The sequence below is a fragment of the Vitis riparia genome, chromosome 10, assembly GCF_004353265.1.
Source record: "Vitis riparia cultivar Riparia Gloire de Montpellier isolate 1030 chromosome 10, EGFV_Vit.rip_1.0, whole genome shotgun sequence".
Classification (NCBI taxonomy): domain Eukaryota; kingdom Viridiplantae; phylum Streptophyta; class Magnoliopsida; order Vitales; family Vitaceae; genus Vitis; species Vitis riparia.
Window position 1 is genome coordinate 18,375,328 of NC_048440.1, and position 19,720 is coordinate 18,395,047.

The window sequence follows — 19,720 nt, forward strand, 5'->3', positions numbered from 1 at the left end:
ACAGAAACATCAAACAGTCCCTCTCCTCCTGGTCGCCACCATAACAGACTTTGATGCTCTTAATTACATCTCAATGTATCAGACTCTGAAAAAGGGCAATAAAATCATGTTTCAACTTGTTTAACATCATTCACTGATGCATTGCAGCTCCTTGGAATGCAATAACAAATGCCTTTCCAAGTTAACCCCAGGACATAAAAAATAAAAGTGCTGTCCACTGAAAAGAAATATGATCAAATTTATGAATCAAACTACCATATATAAACATAATGTGTATTCTAAAACAAATCCAAAGTTGTAGATCAAAAATGAAGGTGGGGTGAAAGAAAAAAAATCCCTATCATTTACAAATTTGAAGAAAAGAATCCATCACTGAACTCTTCATCTTTACTTGCTGTAGGTTATTTAACTCCTATACAATGTAATGGGAGACAAATCATTAACCAAAAAATGGACCATGTGAGAAACAAAAACCAAAAAAATGGATCATGTCAAGTCTCTGCTAAAGACTATTCACATAATCTTCTTGTTAAAGGAGCCACCATTTTCCTTACTCCTCTTGGATCTATTGTTAAGTAAAAGCTTTTCATCTATGGAGCTTCTGCTGCTGCGGCCGCTGCCACTTCCAAAAATTTTGGGGGAAAGAGGGGCCCAGGTGGGCAAAAATGCCATCCGATTAACATTAAAAAATATCCCAATCATACCATGAACAGGTATTTCAAGTCATCCACTGTAAGGCGAGTCTGACGACTACCAGTTTCATCCTCTCCAAATGCAGATGCAACCATCTCTCTCTTCTTTTGCTGCAAAACCAAAGTATTCCTTAAAACATTGCAATCAAATTTGTTGTGGGAGGAACAAGAAACACAAACCAAGTGTTTATTCAAATTATGGTAATGATTAATATAAATCAATGTTATAAAGGAACAATTCTGGCACATAGTTAGAATGACCTTGGATCATGTCATTCTAACTCACAAATGCAATTATTTGTCATTGTTACTAAGCATAAAAATCAAGTTTTGATTGGAAACATAAAACCCACCTTAGTCTCGTCCTCTCCCCACACCCCCTTCCTCTTCCAATTTCTCATAACAGTATAGTGTACCAATTCCTCTTATGTCGATTAAGTACTCCCTCCAACTTAGCATACATGTAACCATATCTAATTCTATTCTATTTTATCATGCCACTCATCCAACATTATATTTTCAGTACTGCCAGTCATGTCATGTGTATTTTACTACTTAACTGCCCTAAATTACATTCTATGAGTCATTGCTGGTCTTACAGCTGTCATATAAGGCATTCCTGACAATTGAGTACATACCCAGAAACCCCTAATTCATCCATCCAGCTCAAGTTTTGGGCAAAATCCTCTTCAATCTCTCCTTATGGATAATGAAGGCTCTTTTTGGAATGGCTGGAAGCCAATTGGGCATCATTGTACCTTCTAGTTAAGTGCTTCCTCAAAAAAGAAATGTGTTTCACCCCCAGCTTTATTGAAAAGAGTTTTTTCAAGGCCTCATAAATCTTCTACTATAAAGTGTTCCAATGTATGATTAACACAATGCAAAACTCTTTTCACCAGTCAGAAAGAGCGTTTTTGGCCAATCAAGTAGCTGCATCAGAGAAGACCAAGTCTGGTCACTCAGTGATATCTTTTGACCAATTTCAATCAGATCCTCATACTTGAGCCCAGGCTCAAGTGGTAAGAGGTTGAAGTACGGATGTAGGAGGTTCCAAATTGAAGACCAACAGATACAAGAAAAAAATGAGACCTATAAAAAATAATAAATAAAAAATAAAAAAATCAATTAGATGCTCATTCTCATCTCAAAGTTCTCCACTATTAAATCCCATAGTAATAACCATAGTCCTTAAAAGAATTTGCTTGTAATGCATCTCACCAAAAGTCATTTGTATGTTTCCAGTTCACAAATTGCAAGCACCATGATTGGTTTATGTATCCCAATTAATTCATTAATAAAGAGTGGGAAAAAAAAGGGAAGGAAGTACTTGGTTGACCCTGGACAACTGAAAACAAAGGTAAAAATTTACAGGAACAGATGAAAATAATACCTGAAGGGCTAAAATTCGATCTTCAACTGTATCTTTTACAGTTAATCGTAAAACTGTGACAGGACGGGTCTGCCCAATTCGATGCGCCCTATCAATTGCCTGATCTTCAGTCGTAGGATTCCACCATAGATCCAGTAGAAGAACATGGCAAGCAGCAACCATGTTTAGTCCAAGACTAGCGGCTTTCAAAGACATAATCATAACAGAGACCTAGATGAAGAGGAATCAAACATCAGAAACAAATGAGTGGGAAAATGCAGGTTTCAGCATAATTGAATCAAAATGCTTTGAAATTAGTGCTCCATCAATGATGATTTTAGATACTTCTAAGATATCAAAGCATAGTATCAAGAGAAACAGATTCTCACAAACCTCTGGCAGGGTATTGAAATCTTTCACTGCTTTATCTCTGGCAACAACAGACATTGTTCCATCAAGCCTTCTGTACTGAATGGAAGAATTTTTAAGACAAGATTCAAGCAAATCCAGCATCCTTGTCCACTGGGAGAAGACAATTGCTTTCTCTCCCACTACTGTAATTGAACCTTTGTCCAAAACCACATTTTTTTCATCACAAGTTTCCTTGAGCAATCCCTCTGAATGAGAATCAGACAAGTTTTCAAGACCACTGGTGGTTTCATTAGAAGATTTCAAAGAACTATTTCCCAATGTACAATCCCGTGGTTTAGATAGAGATTGCAGAACCTCAAGTGCAGCCCTAATTTTGGAAGAATCATACAAGCGACTCTCTGGACAAGGCTCATGAGCTTCAACAAGTTCAGAACCCGAGCAATGATGGGAAATATCCTGAACAGGCAGGTCAGAGAGAGAACTTTTCAAAGTGGCTTTTGAAAACACTGAAGATACATTGAGTTGAACTTTGCAGTTGGTGCTGGGACATTGATTTTCATCACTTGTAAGATGTTCACAGATGCATTGGTTGCAGAAAACATGACCACAGATTGAAACAACAGCATCTTCAGGTGGATCCTATAAAACATCAAATAGGTGTGTCAGAAAGCAAAAGCCTCAATGTAAACTAAGTATGGATTTCAAAGAGAACTTAAGGATTTTTAGCAGAAACAGAAACAGATGAAATATCAGTTGGGGAGATATTCAGAGAACTCATGATTTATGGCCATGAGCAAGCAAATAAAAAATCTAATCCATAGATTTCCTGAAACTCACATTCATAAAGGAAGTTGATAATAAGAACCTTCATGCAAAAATATAACTGCTATCATCGCCACTATGACTATATTTCTTTTCCCATAATGAGATTCTGACCAACTAATCTGTCCTAAGTGAATGAATTTAGATGATGAAGATTCAACAACATAAAATTAGGCCACTTTCTTAGTTGAAAAGGATTATTTTTACCAATTTGCATGTACTTTGTACAACATGCATTGGACTATACAGCCACCTGAAACTGCACCACAACCCAAACCCAACACCCTCCCCCCTTTCATCCCAAACCACTTCACTGGTGGATGAACCACATGTAATCATTGCCAGGACAAGATTAAAAGACTAAAAGAGGAATAGCCATGCTAACCATAAGAAGTTATAACAATCAGCTAAGAAAGAAAGATGAGGAAAAACATGCAAGAAGGTTAAGAGCTAAATTTAACCCACATCAATATTTATCTGAAGTCGGGATGTACCTATGCGGTGTTAAAGAACAAAAAAAAAAAAAGACAATACAGATGAAAGTAGGTCCATAGGGACAATAAACATACATTGCAGATGCCACAAATTGCCAAAGAACCTTCTAAACAATTCAGAAGATAAATTTGTTTCTCCCGAGAAAGTTTCTTTGCCATCTCAACAGAAGATCTCCACACAGAATTAGAATTGTATCCCTTAACAAGAAGAGGGTGATCACAAGCTTGTCGAAGGCGCAATAGCATCAACAAAATGTTAACATAATTTTGTTTCACAGTCCCAGCAGCTGCATAGACCTGAATGATAACCAATCCATAAGAGGTTAAAAGTCATAATTAAGACAGTTAAATATGGTAATGAGTTTATCACATAAGATTATGTGTATAACTTTAGGCAAAATTTTGGACCAGAAACTATATTGGAATTATTTGAAGTATAAAATTAGTTTCAGAAGATATAAAATGCAGAATTGTAAATCTTTAGGGAAAAAAAAAATAGATTAGTAAATTCAGTGTCAAGCTCCAAATCACATTCCTATAAAACCATACTTCAAACTGAGCACGTGAATCGGCCTCTAGTCTGGAGTAGAAATCTCGTTCCTCCTTTGAAAAATCCACTTTCTTCAGTTCTACTGATTTGGGTGGCAAGGTAATAATCGGTTCCCCATCGAGAAGTGTGCCTATAGAAAACAATTACCATCAAATGTTCATGAGAAAAATAGGATCCACGATGACCAGGTCACTGTAGTTGTACAGTCTATAGAATACTCATCATAGTGGAAAAAATCAAGAAAAAAATGCATTTTCTATGCATATAAAATGACGATAAGGCCATGCAGATTATTATATGCATCAACAGACCATTAAAAAACTATTATTATAATAATAATTTAAAATTTAAAATATTAAAAAAAAAAAAAAGGAATTAAATAAAGAAAAAGGAAGAAGAAGCTGAAAGAAGTAACCTATCTATAGTTTATGTTTTACATTGAGGTTATCAGATAAAAGTTGAATTGGACATATGTCCAAGACAAGAGACGCACCCAAAGGGATACATCTCACCGGCATCTGTAACTGTAAACCAACTTTGTATTGTAAAAGGTTTCCCTATAAACCAGGCCCTTTAATTCCACTCAAGGCAAACAACCAAAAACCTAAGTGACAGTGTGACCCTTATTTGTACATATATATTTATTGGAGAAAGAGAGGTAAAACAATTTCCTTAAATATCAAAAAGTACCAGATGATTTTTATGACAAGTGAACAACATTTGCAACTATAGGATGGGGAGAGTCACGCCAGAAGAAACAGGCACTAAGCCTCCAAGTGGAATAGTGAAGGACAATTCAATGCATCAGAAATTTTACAGTTGAAGGAGGCAACAGGAAATGCTCTAACAATTTTAAGGTAATATGAAGCCAAACCAAGCATTGTACTCAAGAAAGATCAAAAGATTAACTTAGAAATTTATTAGGAAGAAAATGAATTAATGAGAACAAACCCTCATCAGTATAGTCTCACCTTTTGTGCGCCTTAGCATTATTGTCTTCAAGACAGCTTGCAGCTTCCTGTAACCATTTGTTGGATTCCTAGTAATGGGAACCTTTATTGTAGAACAGAACGACTTATAGACAGCATAAGGATCATATCTGAGGAATCTGAAGTAGCTATACAGATCATCAACTGCATTCTGGATAGGAGTCCCTGACAAGCACCACCTTCGTTTAGCACGAAGTCCCCAACAGGCCCTAGCTACTTGAGTTCTGTGATTCTTGATGCTCTGGGCCTCATCTAGGACAACTCTAAACCACCCAACCCTTGCAAGAGGACGAGCAACTGACTCAAGCAATGCACCATCCATTGCCTTCTTGTCCTTCAAACACTTTTTATCTGAAGAGGGAGGATATTTCCTTTTCTTATTCGAAGAAAGTTCCGTAGGTGATACATGAGCTTCTGGCTTCACCTTCTCCTCGTCATCTTTATCAACAAGGGGTTGCTTCGGAACCTCCATGCTAACAATGGAATATGTTGTAAGAACAACATCATACCTCGCGAGCTCACAAGGATCCTTCGTTCTATTGCTTCCATGGTACACTAGAACAGATAGCTTAGCTTTGCTAGTTACCTTGCTACGCAACTCCTCAGCCCATTGCCGAAGGACACTCGTGGGACAAACAACAAGGGTTCCAGCAGCTGGCCTTCCCTTTCCTTGCACAAAAGCATTTTCTTTTTTCATTGAACTTCCATGTGACATAACTTCACATGAATCAGCAGCCTGCTTTGTTCCATCAAGTTCTGGAACCTTATCATCATCTTCATCAAGATTTAATGTTTCCAGTTCACTTTGTTTCATATCCTCTTGACATGCTCGTGAAGACGTAGGCCTTTCCTTAAGTATAAGGGCAATTGTTGACACTGTTTTCCCCAATCCCTGCAAGAGAATTTTGTATAAACCAGATATAATTGATTTTATTGGCAGTGCACCACCAAGTGGTGTTAAGAAATTATAATCAGAAAAACATCTAGGAAATCAACCTGATCATCTGCAAGAATTCCTCCAGAGCAATGTAAGCTAGCTGTCTCCTTTTGGACCATCCATGACAGAGCTATTCGCTGTTCAAAACTTTAGTTAGATTTGATTGAACACATACATGCACAAAGAGTAAGGGGGAACCAAATTCTAGTTGGAGATATCATTTTCTGATAGCATGGCAAATTTTTTTTTTTTTTTTTTTTTTTGATAGCATGGAAACATGTACACAGTAGAAAAATGGTAGAAGACACACTGACATCAATTGCAAAAGAATATCAATTCATTTTGCACCAGTTGTTTTGATATCAATTAGTTGAACACCAGTTGATTTCTACCACTATAAACATTTAATCTAAGATTGTTGACTTGAGTTTAAATCCACTCCCCATGCAAAGCAGGATTTCCCTGCACCAGATGGGGAAATCTGGGTCCAGCTTAGTGTAAAAAGGCATCTTTTTCCATTAATGTTAAGCTGAAATCAATGGTTAAACATAACAAGTGAGAGGGACAAGAAGATATGTGGTAACCCCAGGAGAGGATTGAGAAATCATATATCCAAGGTGGAGAGACTGTCTAGGCTTTTTGGCCAACTGGTAGAATACAATATCCAATATCCAAGATTCGTGCAAAGCAAATAATGATTTTTAGAGCTTGATATTCCACAACAGTTCAGGGAGCAGCTATGCATACAAATATTACCTTGTTTTTTTAAAAAAAAACATTCGGTCTTACTATTATCTTATATGGTTCCAGTAAGTGTAGTGATGGATCAAGTTGCCAGCCACCATTGAATTGGTTTTTGGCTTAAGACACACCTTTAATGTATCAAGAATGTTCCCCATTCCAGGTACTAACAAAACTCATACCACAGATCACCCCGATTTATTTGAAGGTTGCCACATCAGATCCCTCAAAAAGCATGTCCTTATGACAACAAGACCTTCAACTGTGATCTATTCAAGTGTTCTCCATCAATTTCAGGAAGTTTAACAGCTCATCGATTGTGGAATTGTTGATACGCAATAGAATAAAATGCATTAAAAGTGCCTGAAGATGGATGCACCAAAGAACACAGGATGTATACAAGAGGCACCATCAGGCAATCAGAAAGAAAGAAAGAAAACAGAAAACAACCTCCCTGATAGAGACAAGTGGCAGCCAACTTTAAAAGTTTATCAGAGGCGCAAAGGAGTGGGCTCCAAGGCCCAAGCTTTAATTTGGCACTCTCTAGATGATAATGGGCTTAGTTGGGATCTTATATAAGTTAATATGAGTTTAGCCTAGAAAGTACTTTCAAAAATTAAGTTATGGGCTTAGTCAATGGTTAAAGTTACCATTTTTAGTCATTATTGTTGTCATTTTCCAACAGTCTTTAATGTGGTCGGTAATCAGTCCAAGCTTGTCATTTTCAAGTTGCATTTATTGTGTCTAGTTCCAAGGAGTTATAAGTCCCCAGAAAAGTCTTATATAGAAGTTGATTAATCTTTTGGAACGAATCAATCAATGAATGAATTTTCAGCAGCCAGTTTTTCCTTTGTGTGATGCAAAGACTACTTGGGTGTGAAGCCTAAGGTTTCTAGGAGTGATTCATAAGGTCCTTTCAATTATACTCTCCCTGCATTTTACTTTCTATACTGCATCACTCCCTCTTCCTACTTTGAACTCAATCAACCTACAAAGCCTATCATAGTCAAGATCCTGTCAGCTACATACACTCTAACCCAATCCAAAAAAGTACACAGAAAGGAATTTAATTGCTTGACCAAAACCGAAAATTTCCATAAATTCAAGCAAAAGAAACAAACTCCATACCTGGTGTCTCAAGAGAGGAACCGTCAAAACACCATCTGGTGGGCTAGCTTCTGACTTTGGCTGAGAAAGATCCTATAATGTGTCACAAAGCAGTCTTGTCAACCTTTAGTCATAAAAAACTTAATTTGAAAAGTTCAATAGCTACGAGGAAACAATTACTCTTTTAATAACAAGTCAAGAATCTGCAATACCATGTCCCCACATAGATATTCTGGGAGCATAACTAGCATGATGTATTTCTATACCATCACTGCTATGTAATAAACCAATCATTTTTGGTGTAAGCATAATTTTTCCCAAAACACCAAACGACATCTTAAATAGAAGAAAATCAATAATTGCACATATTTTAAATTGTGCCTACTAGGCCCGTCTAGCACAAAGTCCCTAACAGAGATTTAATGTGGATGGAGAGATGATGTGATGTTAGGAGATTGTGCACAGTACATACCACACCTCTAATTGTTTTTCTAAAAACAGACTATCAAAGAATAACATATATTTGTGGTATAGAACAAATCGATTTGGCCAGACAAATTAATAGCCATGGAAGAAAATAAAATTGGTATAAAATGGATGTGATGTCACCAAGGAAATATTTAAAGGATCTAAGCAATTCAACCAAAACATTATGCTACCCTTGATGCCTAGCATCCAAAATACACTTCATTAGAAACAGGGTTTCTGCAATTACAGGAAGAAGGATAAGAATATAATATAATAAGATGCAGTGTGTGATCAACAAAACATACCTCACGCAGTACTGCAGGACAACAAAACTTTCTGAGATCAATTTGATACTGGCTAATAGTGTAGATTTCATTTTTATTTCAAACCACTTCAAAATATTTCAATTTAGCCTTACACAAAACATTTCAAAATATCAAAAATCTATATCAATGTTAAATATAGAGTAAAAACTGTCATCTGTGCAATCAATTTAAAACACAAGAATATAATGACTTCCATACTTTCCGTAAAGACAACATAATTCAGTAAATGCACATTGAAACAAAGTAAATAATCAAAAGCAAGGCAAGCTAACCTGCAAAGCAACTCGGAAAATTAATCTTTCGTCATTTGTCCTATTCCTCATGCCTACCACACCTGTGTTATGAAGGGAATCACTATAACGTTGTGTACTAACAAGGGACTTTCCAAGCAGTAGAGACGAATTTGAGCGCACAGGCTCACTGATGTCTTCAAGAATGCATATATCAGTGTCATCATCAATGTGGGATCTGTGATCTAAGGAATTACTCTGAATTGATTCAGGGCTTACTTTTGAAAGATAGGACCCCATGCTCTTAGGTTGAATCAGTTTACCCTCTTTTTCATCCTTTATGTAATCCAACTGTTTATTGCTCACTGTGGATTGTTTAACAGATGGAATCAATTGCTCAGACACAGTATCCAAAGGACCACCCCCAGATTGGCTTCTACCAGAAAGTTCATCACCAATAACTTGACAATGACGTGGTCTTTTTGATGCCAGATATAAATCCTCATTTTCATCCTTAGCATCAAATAAATTTTTCTTACTTGATATAAAAGGTGGGAAACAACTCAGCATCTGCCTCGAGTTTTTGTCAGCAAAGACTCTAGCATCAACACCAAGAGAAAATTTGTCATTGACAGCTTCATCAACAACTTCATTGGGTTGGCATATTCCAGGTGCAACAAGTTCATCTTTTCTCTCATCCTTTATGCAAATCGCTCGCCTTTTGTTTGACATGTATGACTGGCTGCAAGTTGATAGCTGTATTGATCTAATATCATCATTAGATCCATAACCAGCATTAGAAGAAGAATTTCCACTGGTGGGCGAAACATAATTACTACCTTCATGATTGAAATTAAGTCCCTTTACATCAGAGTAATTATTCAGCCCTTTTTGGACAAAACTACTTGCTCTTGCATCCTGAGATAAATTCATCTTACTGTTTAAGCATGTATTCTCAGCTGAAAGCTCCTCGTTTTCATCCTTCATGTTGATCAGCATTTCTTCACTGCTTGGCATAAATTGAAGATCAAAACAATCAGGCATATATTGACTTGAAGGATCAGAAAAAAGTGAACCATCTGCACTGAGACAATACTGCACAGCTGAATAATCCTCACTATTTTCATATACAACATCAGGAATTTGACAGATGCTGGACTCAGTATGATTGACATCGTGTGAAGATATATCTGCATCTCTGAGAGATATTGTCATAGATGTACATGAATATTTTCCTCCTGTAACTAGGTCCCCTGTACTCTTTTCAATTGCAGGTTCATAACTTCCCAAACCTATATCTGAGTTCTCTGTGACCATGCTGTTTGAAGCATCTGCAAATGTCAGAAAACACAAGTCAACATTTCCATCCTAAATTTTAGAATCACACACAAAATGAACAGGAAGCAACAATAACATATCTCTAGTGGATGCTCACATACATTCAGAATGAATTTCCACTCCCATGTGCTTGAACTGAGCTTCAGTATCACCATTAAGGTGATTAAGATCCAAACCATTGGTATAATCTGAAGCATAGTTAGAATTTCCTGCAGCAAAACTAAATGCAGTACTACAATTAGGTATTTCATATTGGATTTCCTTACTATCAACTCTGTTGTATGACAGAGCATCTTGAGAAACTCCACTCCTCTCCTTGCAGCAAGTTTCCTGTCCTGAAACATGTGATATCCAATCATTGAGACTCCCAGAACCACTACGCACAGGAGAGCCAGCATGTGCTGAGGGCAGCTTTGCACACTCAATAATAGAATTCCCCGCAGACTCAAACAAACCATCCGATCCCCTTGTTATAGAATGTGAAGCCTCTGAGTTGAATGAATATCTCAGAAACTCATCCCCCAAAGATGATGCCCTGCCTAACTCCTGGAATCCTAATAAAATTCAAAGAAATTGCAGAAACTGAACATATTACAGCCTAGTCTCCCACAGTAAACCAAAACACATAAATCTCAAAAACAATCAAGAAGAATAAAACTCAGTAAGATTCATTTACCATGTGGCTGGGAGTTATCATGGTGGCCAAAATCAGGAGCAGACTCATCTTGAGACACATTTTTAAATGGAAAATCCTCTGGACTACTCTGCAAATTGTAGCTCATGTGTTCAGAATCTAATGAATGCTAATTAACAAACTAAAGGTTTCATTGACTTAAAGGACAAGCAGACAAGGAACGCCATTGACTAAAAAGCCTGGCATGCCACACAACCCATAATTATAGTTTTCTGTTTAGTATTTACAAGAGTGATTATTAATCCAACTATTTCAACCCTACTCAATTGAAGTCACATGGACTGCCCCATTCATATTATATAAGATCATCAATCCAAACCACCCAGTTATATCACAGAATGAAGATTAATAACCAATGATTCCCCTTCCCCGCCCCCGCCCCCCTTTTATTTTATTTTTATTTTTTATAGGCAAACAGGGAATTAATAACCACTTGATGCAACATCAACATCGAATGTAGGCATGGATAAAAATCAACAAGAAACATCCAAGTTCATCCTAGAAGCAGCTCAAAGTGTTGTTTCACCAAAAGTCCAACCCACTCCACTTGATGCCATATTATATAAATCAAGGTTAAAAGTAAACATTGAGTTTGAGCCCCAAACAAAATTAAAAAGTAAAAAAAATTAAAAACAAATAAGAAATCAGTAACAGAAGACCTGGAAGTAAACAGGTCCAAATATTTTTGAGTCCTTGCACTCTTCTGATTTTTCTTGAATACCCACAAAGTGAATCCAAAATAGTTCTAACCTAACAAGATCAGTCCCTTAAAGTTACAATCCAGTCAGGAACTTTTTTTTCTTTTTTTTGATTGGGAATCCAATCAGAACAATTAAATCCAATTTTTCAGATTATTACAGTGCAAGAAATAAATAGCATGATAATAAAAGATGCATGTACCAAAGATGTGTAGATACATTGAGAACAAGAACAAAAACAATGGAGCCCAACCACTGACACGATCCACTAAAAAGTTTAAATGGTTCCTTGCTGCTTATACACTTTCTGAAGACACTTCGAACCAATCATTGGGCTAATCTTGATGCAATCTGACGGACGTCAGAGTTCCAGATCATCTCAATAGGTAATTACTCCTGTTTAAATCCCACAAAGAAGTTCCACTTTGCATGTCTTCCACCTCCACCTTTCTTTCCTTGTGAGCTGTGCCTTCCGTACCTTCCAATTCTTCTAAGCACACACACCTTTCACTCATCTCATTCGCACCTCCACCTTTCATTTCACACACACTTCACATCTCCAACCTTTTTCATTCCTAATTAGTACCTTCTCTCAAGTGGGTTTGGAAAAGGTTTCAGTTTTTTTTTTTTTTTTTTTTTAGGCAATCAACCAATCTACAAAATCTATCATAAACAATATATGGTTCTCTATATACACCCTAGCCCAATTCACAAAAGTATACATAAAATCGGATTTGAAAGCTTGGCCAAACTACTCAACATCATTAAAATCCCTCTTATTCCTTTCCTTCCAAAGAGTCCACAACAAGCACAAGGGAGCAGCCCTCCATGCTTTTTTCGACTTCTTCCCCACGAAAGAGTCAAGCCAACCCGACAAGTTCCTTCTAACTAAAGAATGCATCACCAAAACCACTCCAAAAAGAGAATAAATCAACAACCACAATATTCTTGCTTAGGAACAATGCGGAAGCAAATCGTTTCCTCCTCACCTTGAAAAAGGTTTCTATATGATTGACCTTTTTCTCTCAAACAGCTTTTGAAAAAAATTCAAAAGTTACGAAAATTTTTAAATGATCTTTCTATTTCAAATAATGATTTTGAGAAGGCTAAATAAGAAAATTATGGTATAAAACCTAAGAAAAGCTTATTTAAACAGACTTGGAGAGTTTAATTTTATTGGGGGTGAAAAGAGGAAAGTTGAAACCAAATATGAAAGTAGAGGACTACTGGTCCAACCTCTCAATTTTACAAGAGGCAACCTTGATCAGCCGAGAGGTGAGCAACCTCAACCGACTGATCAGTAGGCCTCCTAAAAGCTTAAAGCCTAATCCATAATTAAATAAAAATTCAATCATTTCTACTTTAGGAAAACTTGAACTGAACTTGATTTTCAATTTAAAGAATTAGAACTCTTCAAAATTAATTTTTCAAAAAAATGAAAGTCTCATTTAAACGTAGGTTGTCAACTCGTTCACTAATTTTTTGGTTAATTCTTATAAAAATATTATGTTTTTTTAGTTGATAGATCCATATAAGCATAATTTTAAAATATATAAATTAAATAAATAAACCACTGTTTTTTATCTTTAAACTACAATTCAAACAACCATTTCCAAGAAGTAAAAGATATAGATAGCAGAATAAAATTGCTAAAAGATAAACATGAAACTTATGCTTACTAATGAAAAATGACTTAACATTTTTTTATTATTATTATTTGCTTCCTACAATAAAGATAATTTATTTATTTTTTGGATAGGTACAATAAAGATAAATATCGCCTTATCTTGACCAAAATATATAACTTGATATTTAAATTGGATAGTCAAAGCTCATCAGAATACAGAATTTGAGCTAGCAATTTTATACAATAACAATATGTATTAATAAATCTTGAATTTTCCAAAAAAAAATGGCAAGTAATACTAAATTTTTGCCACACCTCCTCCATGCCTTAAAACAATATGACTGGCGCATTAATAAAAATTGGCATTCTGGATCAACAAAAATTACAGTAGGGAGAGCTTTATACAAATATTTAATTTTGTTGCAAACAAACAAACATGCATGCACACATACATATATATAAAGGTTTCATCTTCAGCCATATCCAACCTTTTGCGTACTATGATGTGTCATCTCTTTGGCGCTTATTTATAAAATCGTACTATTTTCTTATCAAAAAAAATCAGCCACAAACCACCAAGGTGGCCTAGTTGGTTAGGGCAAATGGTGGGATGTGTGGTAGAGGCACACGGTTCTAGGTTCGAATCCTACCGCCAATTAAATAACCTAATTTACCCGATGTTGGTTGTTGTGGGCACCATTAGCACCCCAAAATTTGAGTCCCCATAAAGAGTCCTAAGGGTTTGGCCATGGAACATTCCTCAATCATCAAAAAAAAATCAATCATTTCCAAGTATCTACATGCATTATTGGCACCCCTTGCACCGGAGTGCATAAAAAATATGCAAACCTAGACATGTACCATCACACATTCCAAGTAAATTAGCCTCTTACTATTACTTGGTCTAGACACTCAATCCCACTTTGCAAATCATGAAATCACTAGTTTATATGAAACCAAGACTCTGAGCTTGCCAAGGTTTCTCTAGGAAGGTGATCTCCTAGATTAAACAGCCACAATATTTAAGTACTTGATGATAACCAGAGGTCCAAGCCACTATTTTACCAATTTAATACAAGAAAGTTCATCCTACCAAAATTCAAGTCAGTGGCAGTTGTAAGGTTGGGGGAAGAGGTTAGCATGTTGCAAGGTGACATCTTTATCCTAGGGAGATGGCTAATTTTACTGAAAATGTGCAAATTGTTGGAGAATATCCAAAGAAGTGGAAGGCTGGAGGGTTCAAATGATTCACATCATGAACAAAATAATAGCAAGAAAATGGACTGTGTAGAGTTGGTAGGGGAAACGTGGAGGGTGAAAGTGGGGGTGAAAGCAGGGCCATGTTCTTTTTTGGGAATTTAGGAGCTGGGGATGATTGGTTTGCTAAATGCTTAGCTTGTATGAAGTTGGACTTATCGCACAAAGATATCACAAAGAGATTGCAAAAGTTTCTGCAAGTGGTTATCTTTTCTTAGTTACCAGTTCTGAGGAATTCATTTCATCATGACATGTGGTGTAAGGATATCATTTTAAACTTCATTCCCATGAGTTCTTTTAGCATTGCACAGATTCAGGATAATGCACAATTAGGAGATTGAAGCAGCTCCCCCCATTTTGAGAATTTCAATATACAAGAACATTGATGTGGCAGGAGAACATGCTAGAATAGGAGGGAGGTTAATCAGAATGACTCCTTTTTGGTGAAGTCCCTTTCAGGGATGTTCTTATAAAAATAACGTTTTTAAAAAAAGGGTCCTATTTTGGGATGTTGACATCAAACAATGGTGAAGAAATCCTAGTTATGTGGTTTGGGTCTCATTTACCAAGCTAAAGGTAGCTTCTAACTTGACTACTGAAGGCAAGATGTTATGGTTGATAACTAGATTAGTAAGTGAAAGTGTTCTTAGTAATCAGTGCACCGAACGGGGGAAAGAATTGATGATTTAGTTTGCCAAGGCATTTTCCCTTTGTTCATCAGATAATTTTTCACTTTTTGGGAAGTTTTTGGCAATCCCTTGTGGATAGAAGTGTGTTGGTAAAGGGTGTTGTGGTGGGCCTGCTGAGATTGGGTCATGCTCAAAGGATCAGCCCAGAGGTCTTTTTTTTTTTTTTTTTTTTGATAAGTAAAAAAGAAGTGCATTAATAAAGAGGCAAAAAACTACAAAGCATACAGGGGGTATACAAGGCGGCTAGGGCCTCAAAAAATAAAGACAAAAAGATCACCTCCCCTTAAGTGGATGCTACCCACTCCAGGAAGCCTATAAGAGAGAAAGCCTCCTCACCTAAATACGATCAGCCCAAAGGTCTTTTTTGCAACCCTTTTAATAGTGTTGTGGGTTAAAAGGCCCAAGAGTGTTAAGTGGCATCCTTCTGTGGGAGATGCTTCAACGATCTCCATGGCAACCTTCATCGATCTCCTTCTAAAGGAGATGCTCTAGGGTCAAGTGGAGTGGGTTTCAAGAGTTGAGGCCCTCTTGGCAAAAGCGACTAGATTTGAAGGTAGGCCATCTCTTTCCCCTCATCCTCTTCCGTCTTTTGCTAGTCCACCCGTCTTCGATAATGACCTAGAGTTTCAATTAAAGGCAAGGCACTTCTTGGGGCTTTTGGATTTTGAAAGTCAACCGCTAAGGATGACGCTTCAATATGGCAATCTATTGGATCTTTCCAGGAGTACAGTCATTCGGATAAGGAGATGATGAGCAGGGCTGCGGAGTTGGAGCCCTTTGAGGGCATAGAGTCTGGATGCATTTAGTTGGGGGAGGAGCGTAGCCCTAATAGCCCTCCCAATTTGTTTGACAAGTTCAGTACCTTTGTGGGGATGCCAATTGAAGGTTTTGAAAAGGATATCAATACCCTTTTGAGGAAATTGGCGACAAAAAGTGGACATGAGGTCAAGGTCTCTAGGGAAAAGAGGAAATCTCTCTTCTATTCCCGTTTAGAGAGAGAAGTCTGAAAACTAGTGTGATCGGTTAATTACAATAGTTCTCGCTCATAGTCAGGGGAAGGGGAGGAGCTTCGGGGATTCAACACTTAGTTTGTGAGGCTGCTTTTTTGTTGCCAGGTGGTTTTGAGAGAGTTTTGGTTGCAACTGGGTTTAGGGGGGAGTTTGTGTCTTCTCCAGATTGTATCTCAATTGGTGTAGGTTGGGGGTGCCCTTTGGTTTAGGGGTTGGTCATTGTTAGGGCGCTGGGTGTTCACTTTTCTTTTCTTTCTTTTGCTTGCCTTTTGGCGTTAATTGTATACTTCATGTGTGCTTTGTTGCACCATTTTGCAAACACTTTTAATATATTTTTCCTTATTTACCTATCAAAAAAAAAAAAAAAGGTCTCTTTCGCCAATAACAGGTGATTTGTCCTAACATGGAAGTAGTCTATTTTGAGAGAGTGGCTTTTGTTGGGTGTATTTAAATATAAAAGAACAGGAAGATGTTTTAAATGATGTGGAGCTCCTTCTATTGACTATTACTTAAGTTCATCAGTCAGTGAAATTAACTTGTAAAAATTGAAAGAGTAAACCCCTTCATTCTCTATATTCTCTGAATTTTCAACCATGGTTGTGCCTTACCATGGAAGTAGTCTAATTTGTGGAGGTGGGTTTTGTTTGGTGCACTTTAAAAGAAGTGGAAGAAATTTGTTGATATGGAGATCCATCCATAGACTATGACTTAGTTCGACAGTAGGTGAAATTAACTTGAGAAAATTATTTTAGGGAAGTGTAAAAACCCTACATCCTCTATACTCTCTGAATTTTTTACTATTAATCGGATAGTCTATTTATTGAGAAAACATCAACACATGATTATTTGTGTCCATTCAGAGAATACGTCAGTAACAATTCACAAAGTATCATCTTGTGTTGGCCCAATACATCGGTTGAAAGGGTAACTGATTCATAAAATAAAGAACTGATTAATTAAACCATCAACCACCCACGATTCAAATAATAAATCTAGCACTCAAGCAGCAGACTCTCTTAAATCCTTGGCACTGCTAACATCTTCTGAAATTGCACATTAGAATTAACCGTCCCCACCGCCTGTACTACGAACAAACATATCCAATACCCGTTATACACAAATCTTGTCTGACAACATATATATTGGAAAACACTAACCCGAAGTTGAAACTAATCTACCGCCGAACAAATGAAGCAATAAAAAGTAACCCTACCCCACTAAACCAAAGCTGAAAACAAAAATCATACTAAGACAGTGCCACCAAAAAATCCACAATAAATTAACAAAGTGCATATCCAGAAACCGCAAAAATTTCCCTTATTGGTACATAATTCCAACCCTCTTGCAATAAAGCAGTACCAATTACCAAACCCTACCTGCATGGGATCTGGATCCTCGCCAAGAATGGAGTAAAACGACTCCAGATCGATCGATAACTCCTCGTCATCGGCCGAAAATTCGTTGAACGAAAAATCCCAATTATTGTCCGCCATCATCATCGGCATCAAATCATATGAACAAAAAAAACCCTAATTTCCTGAACCTGAAAACCCTAATTCTGTAGCAATCGAGGCAACCGCATTCCGAAGCCAACCAAGCACTAAGAATTTAGAGACAGGAGAGAAAGTTCCGAGAAAGTTCGGTGCGGTTTCGTACCAGAAGGATCAGTGTGAGACAAAGTCGTCGTGAAGAATATGGTGGCGAGGATGCGCAGTTTATAGGGTTGGGAGAGGTGATGGTGCGTAGGTTAAGGACTTTTTCTTTAATTTTTCGTTGCTGTGCCTCGGTTTTTTTCCTTCTATTTTTTTATTTTCCTCCTTTTCTCTTTATACTGCCGTTTTGAATTTCGGAGGAGGGGGGTGTGGAAAGTGAGGCACCCGGTTATTCTACGCCTTCTTGTCCTTTTCACACTCGGATTATGTTTACCAGACAGCAAGAGGATATTATCGTCAAACTACTACGTAGAACGGTAGAAGTGTAGAACCATGCCACCTCCATCTTTTTCCTCATTTGTAGGAGCCTAAATTCTAGATTATTGCGCCCAACATTCACTTCCACGCTTCTTGACTTTAACTCGCCTTGATTAATTTATTTTACCGCCTTCCCACTCGCCTTCTTAATTCTGATTATTATAGTACCTCAAAAAAAAAAATATATATATATATATATATTTAAGGCTTGAAATTAAAAAAAAAAATCCACATTAATAATATCTCGTGCGTGTTCTTAATTTATAGATGTATTGTATGAAATTAAATTATCACTGTTGCTATGGTTGAATAGCTTGTTTATTATAATACTTTTAGTTAGTCGACCACCTTATATTTTATTAATATCTTGTGGATAACTATGTATATGTGGTTCTACTTCTTAGAAAAGTATTACGAATCAAACAACTTTTTGTCTGATACAATCGAGAGTAAATGATCTTTATATGATGATAATGGCACAAGTTCTTTCGAATATCCTTCTCATCTCATCGTTACTAGAAAAATTTAGAAAAAACATAATAGCATCTAGATGAATTTAAAATTTTTTTTAAAGATCCTATTAATTTTATACAATTATATGTATTACTATGTAAAAATTAATTTAATTTATATTTAAATTCTTCATTTTTTAATATATATAAGGTAATAAATTACATCACTTTGGGTCTAATGTGAATTGCTTGATTTTAAAACCGTGAGGGCTTATTGAACCCGAGTAAACAATGTCTACATGATTGTGAGTGAATTGCTTTATAAATTATATCAGAATTGATCCTCTACCCCAATATGAGAGTTTATTAAGACTCATGATAAATGTTTATATATTCGAACTCCGTAATTTTTATGGGATGTTTGTGATGTCCCACAACGAATATGGGATAAAGTATTTTATTATATATATGTAAGGACTTCTCCTAATTTTGTACATATGTTTTAAAATTGTAAAGGTCTCTTTAGATAAAAAATTGACAATATCTAAAAGGGTGGGTTGTTATATATAAACTTAAAAATCATAATTTTTTTATTTATAAATTATATTTATTTTTAATATAATTAATTTTTTTATATTTTAAAAAGAATTAAATAATACCAAAAAATATGAAAAATTCTCTTGCAATCCAGGGGACAAGAGGATTGACGTGGACTCAACATTTCTGTTCCCGTGTGAAATGTGAAATTAGTCCAATGTGTGCCAACTGCCAAGTCATTGACTATCATTAAAAACATATTCCCTCATGCCATATATAGCTTAGTATTTTATTAACCGACTGAGAGTAGCAGAGGAAATAAGCGAGTATTTTACTTGTATTTTCCCGCTG

The 19,720-nt window shown here is 36.4% G+C and overlaps 1 protein-coding gene across 1 annotated transcript; it reads right to left on the reverse strand.

Moving 5' to 3' along the window:
* Window positions 1-228: 228 nt before the first annotated feature.
* On the reverse strand, window positions 229-18,193 carry LOC117924395 (helicase-like transcription factor CHR28). The gene is made up of 12 exons (XM_034843029.1): window positions 17,787-18,193; window positions 11,112-11,199; window positions 10,537-10,989; window positions 9,140-10,428; window positions 8,095-8,166; window positions 6,285-6,362; window positions 5,271-6,180; window positions 4,299-4,429; window positions 3,825-4,046; window positions 2,455-3,072; window positions 2,083-2,292; window positions 229-803 (listed from the first exon to the last, which is right to left on the reverse strand). The coding sequence occupies exons 1-12, from the start codon at window positions 17,913-17,915 to the stop codon at window positions 699-701; spliced, it is 4,305 nt and encodes a 1,434-aa protein (XP_034698920.1). The 5' UTR covers window positions 17,916-18,193; the 3' UTR covers window positions 229-698.
* Between the last annotated feature and the right edge of the window lie 1,527 nt (window positions 18,194-19,720).

Bases quoted from the DNA above. Each gene is read 5' to 3' on its own strand.
- LOC117924395 (XM_034843029.1), bottom strand. From the start codon at position 17,915: ATGCCGATGATGATGGCGGACAATAATTGGGATTTTTCGTTCAACGAA. The intron at 3,073-3,824 runs GTATGTTTATTG...GATGTTTTATAG, and splicing joins CAATTTGTGGCATCTGCAAT to GATCCACCTGAAGATGCTGT. The intron at 804-2,082 runs GTATTATTTTCA...TTGGTTTTGCAG, and splicing joins ATCGAATTTTAGCCCTTCAG to CAAAAGAAGAGAGAGATGGT.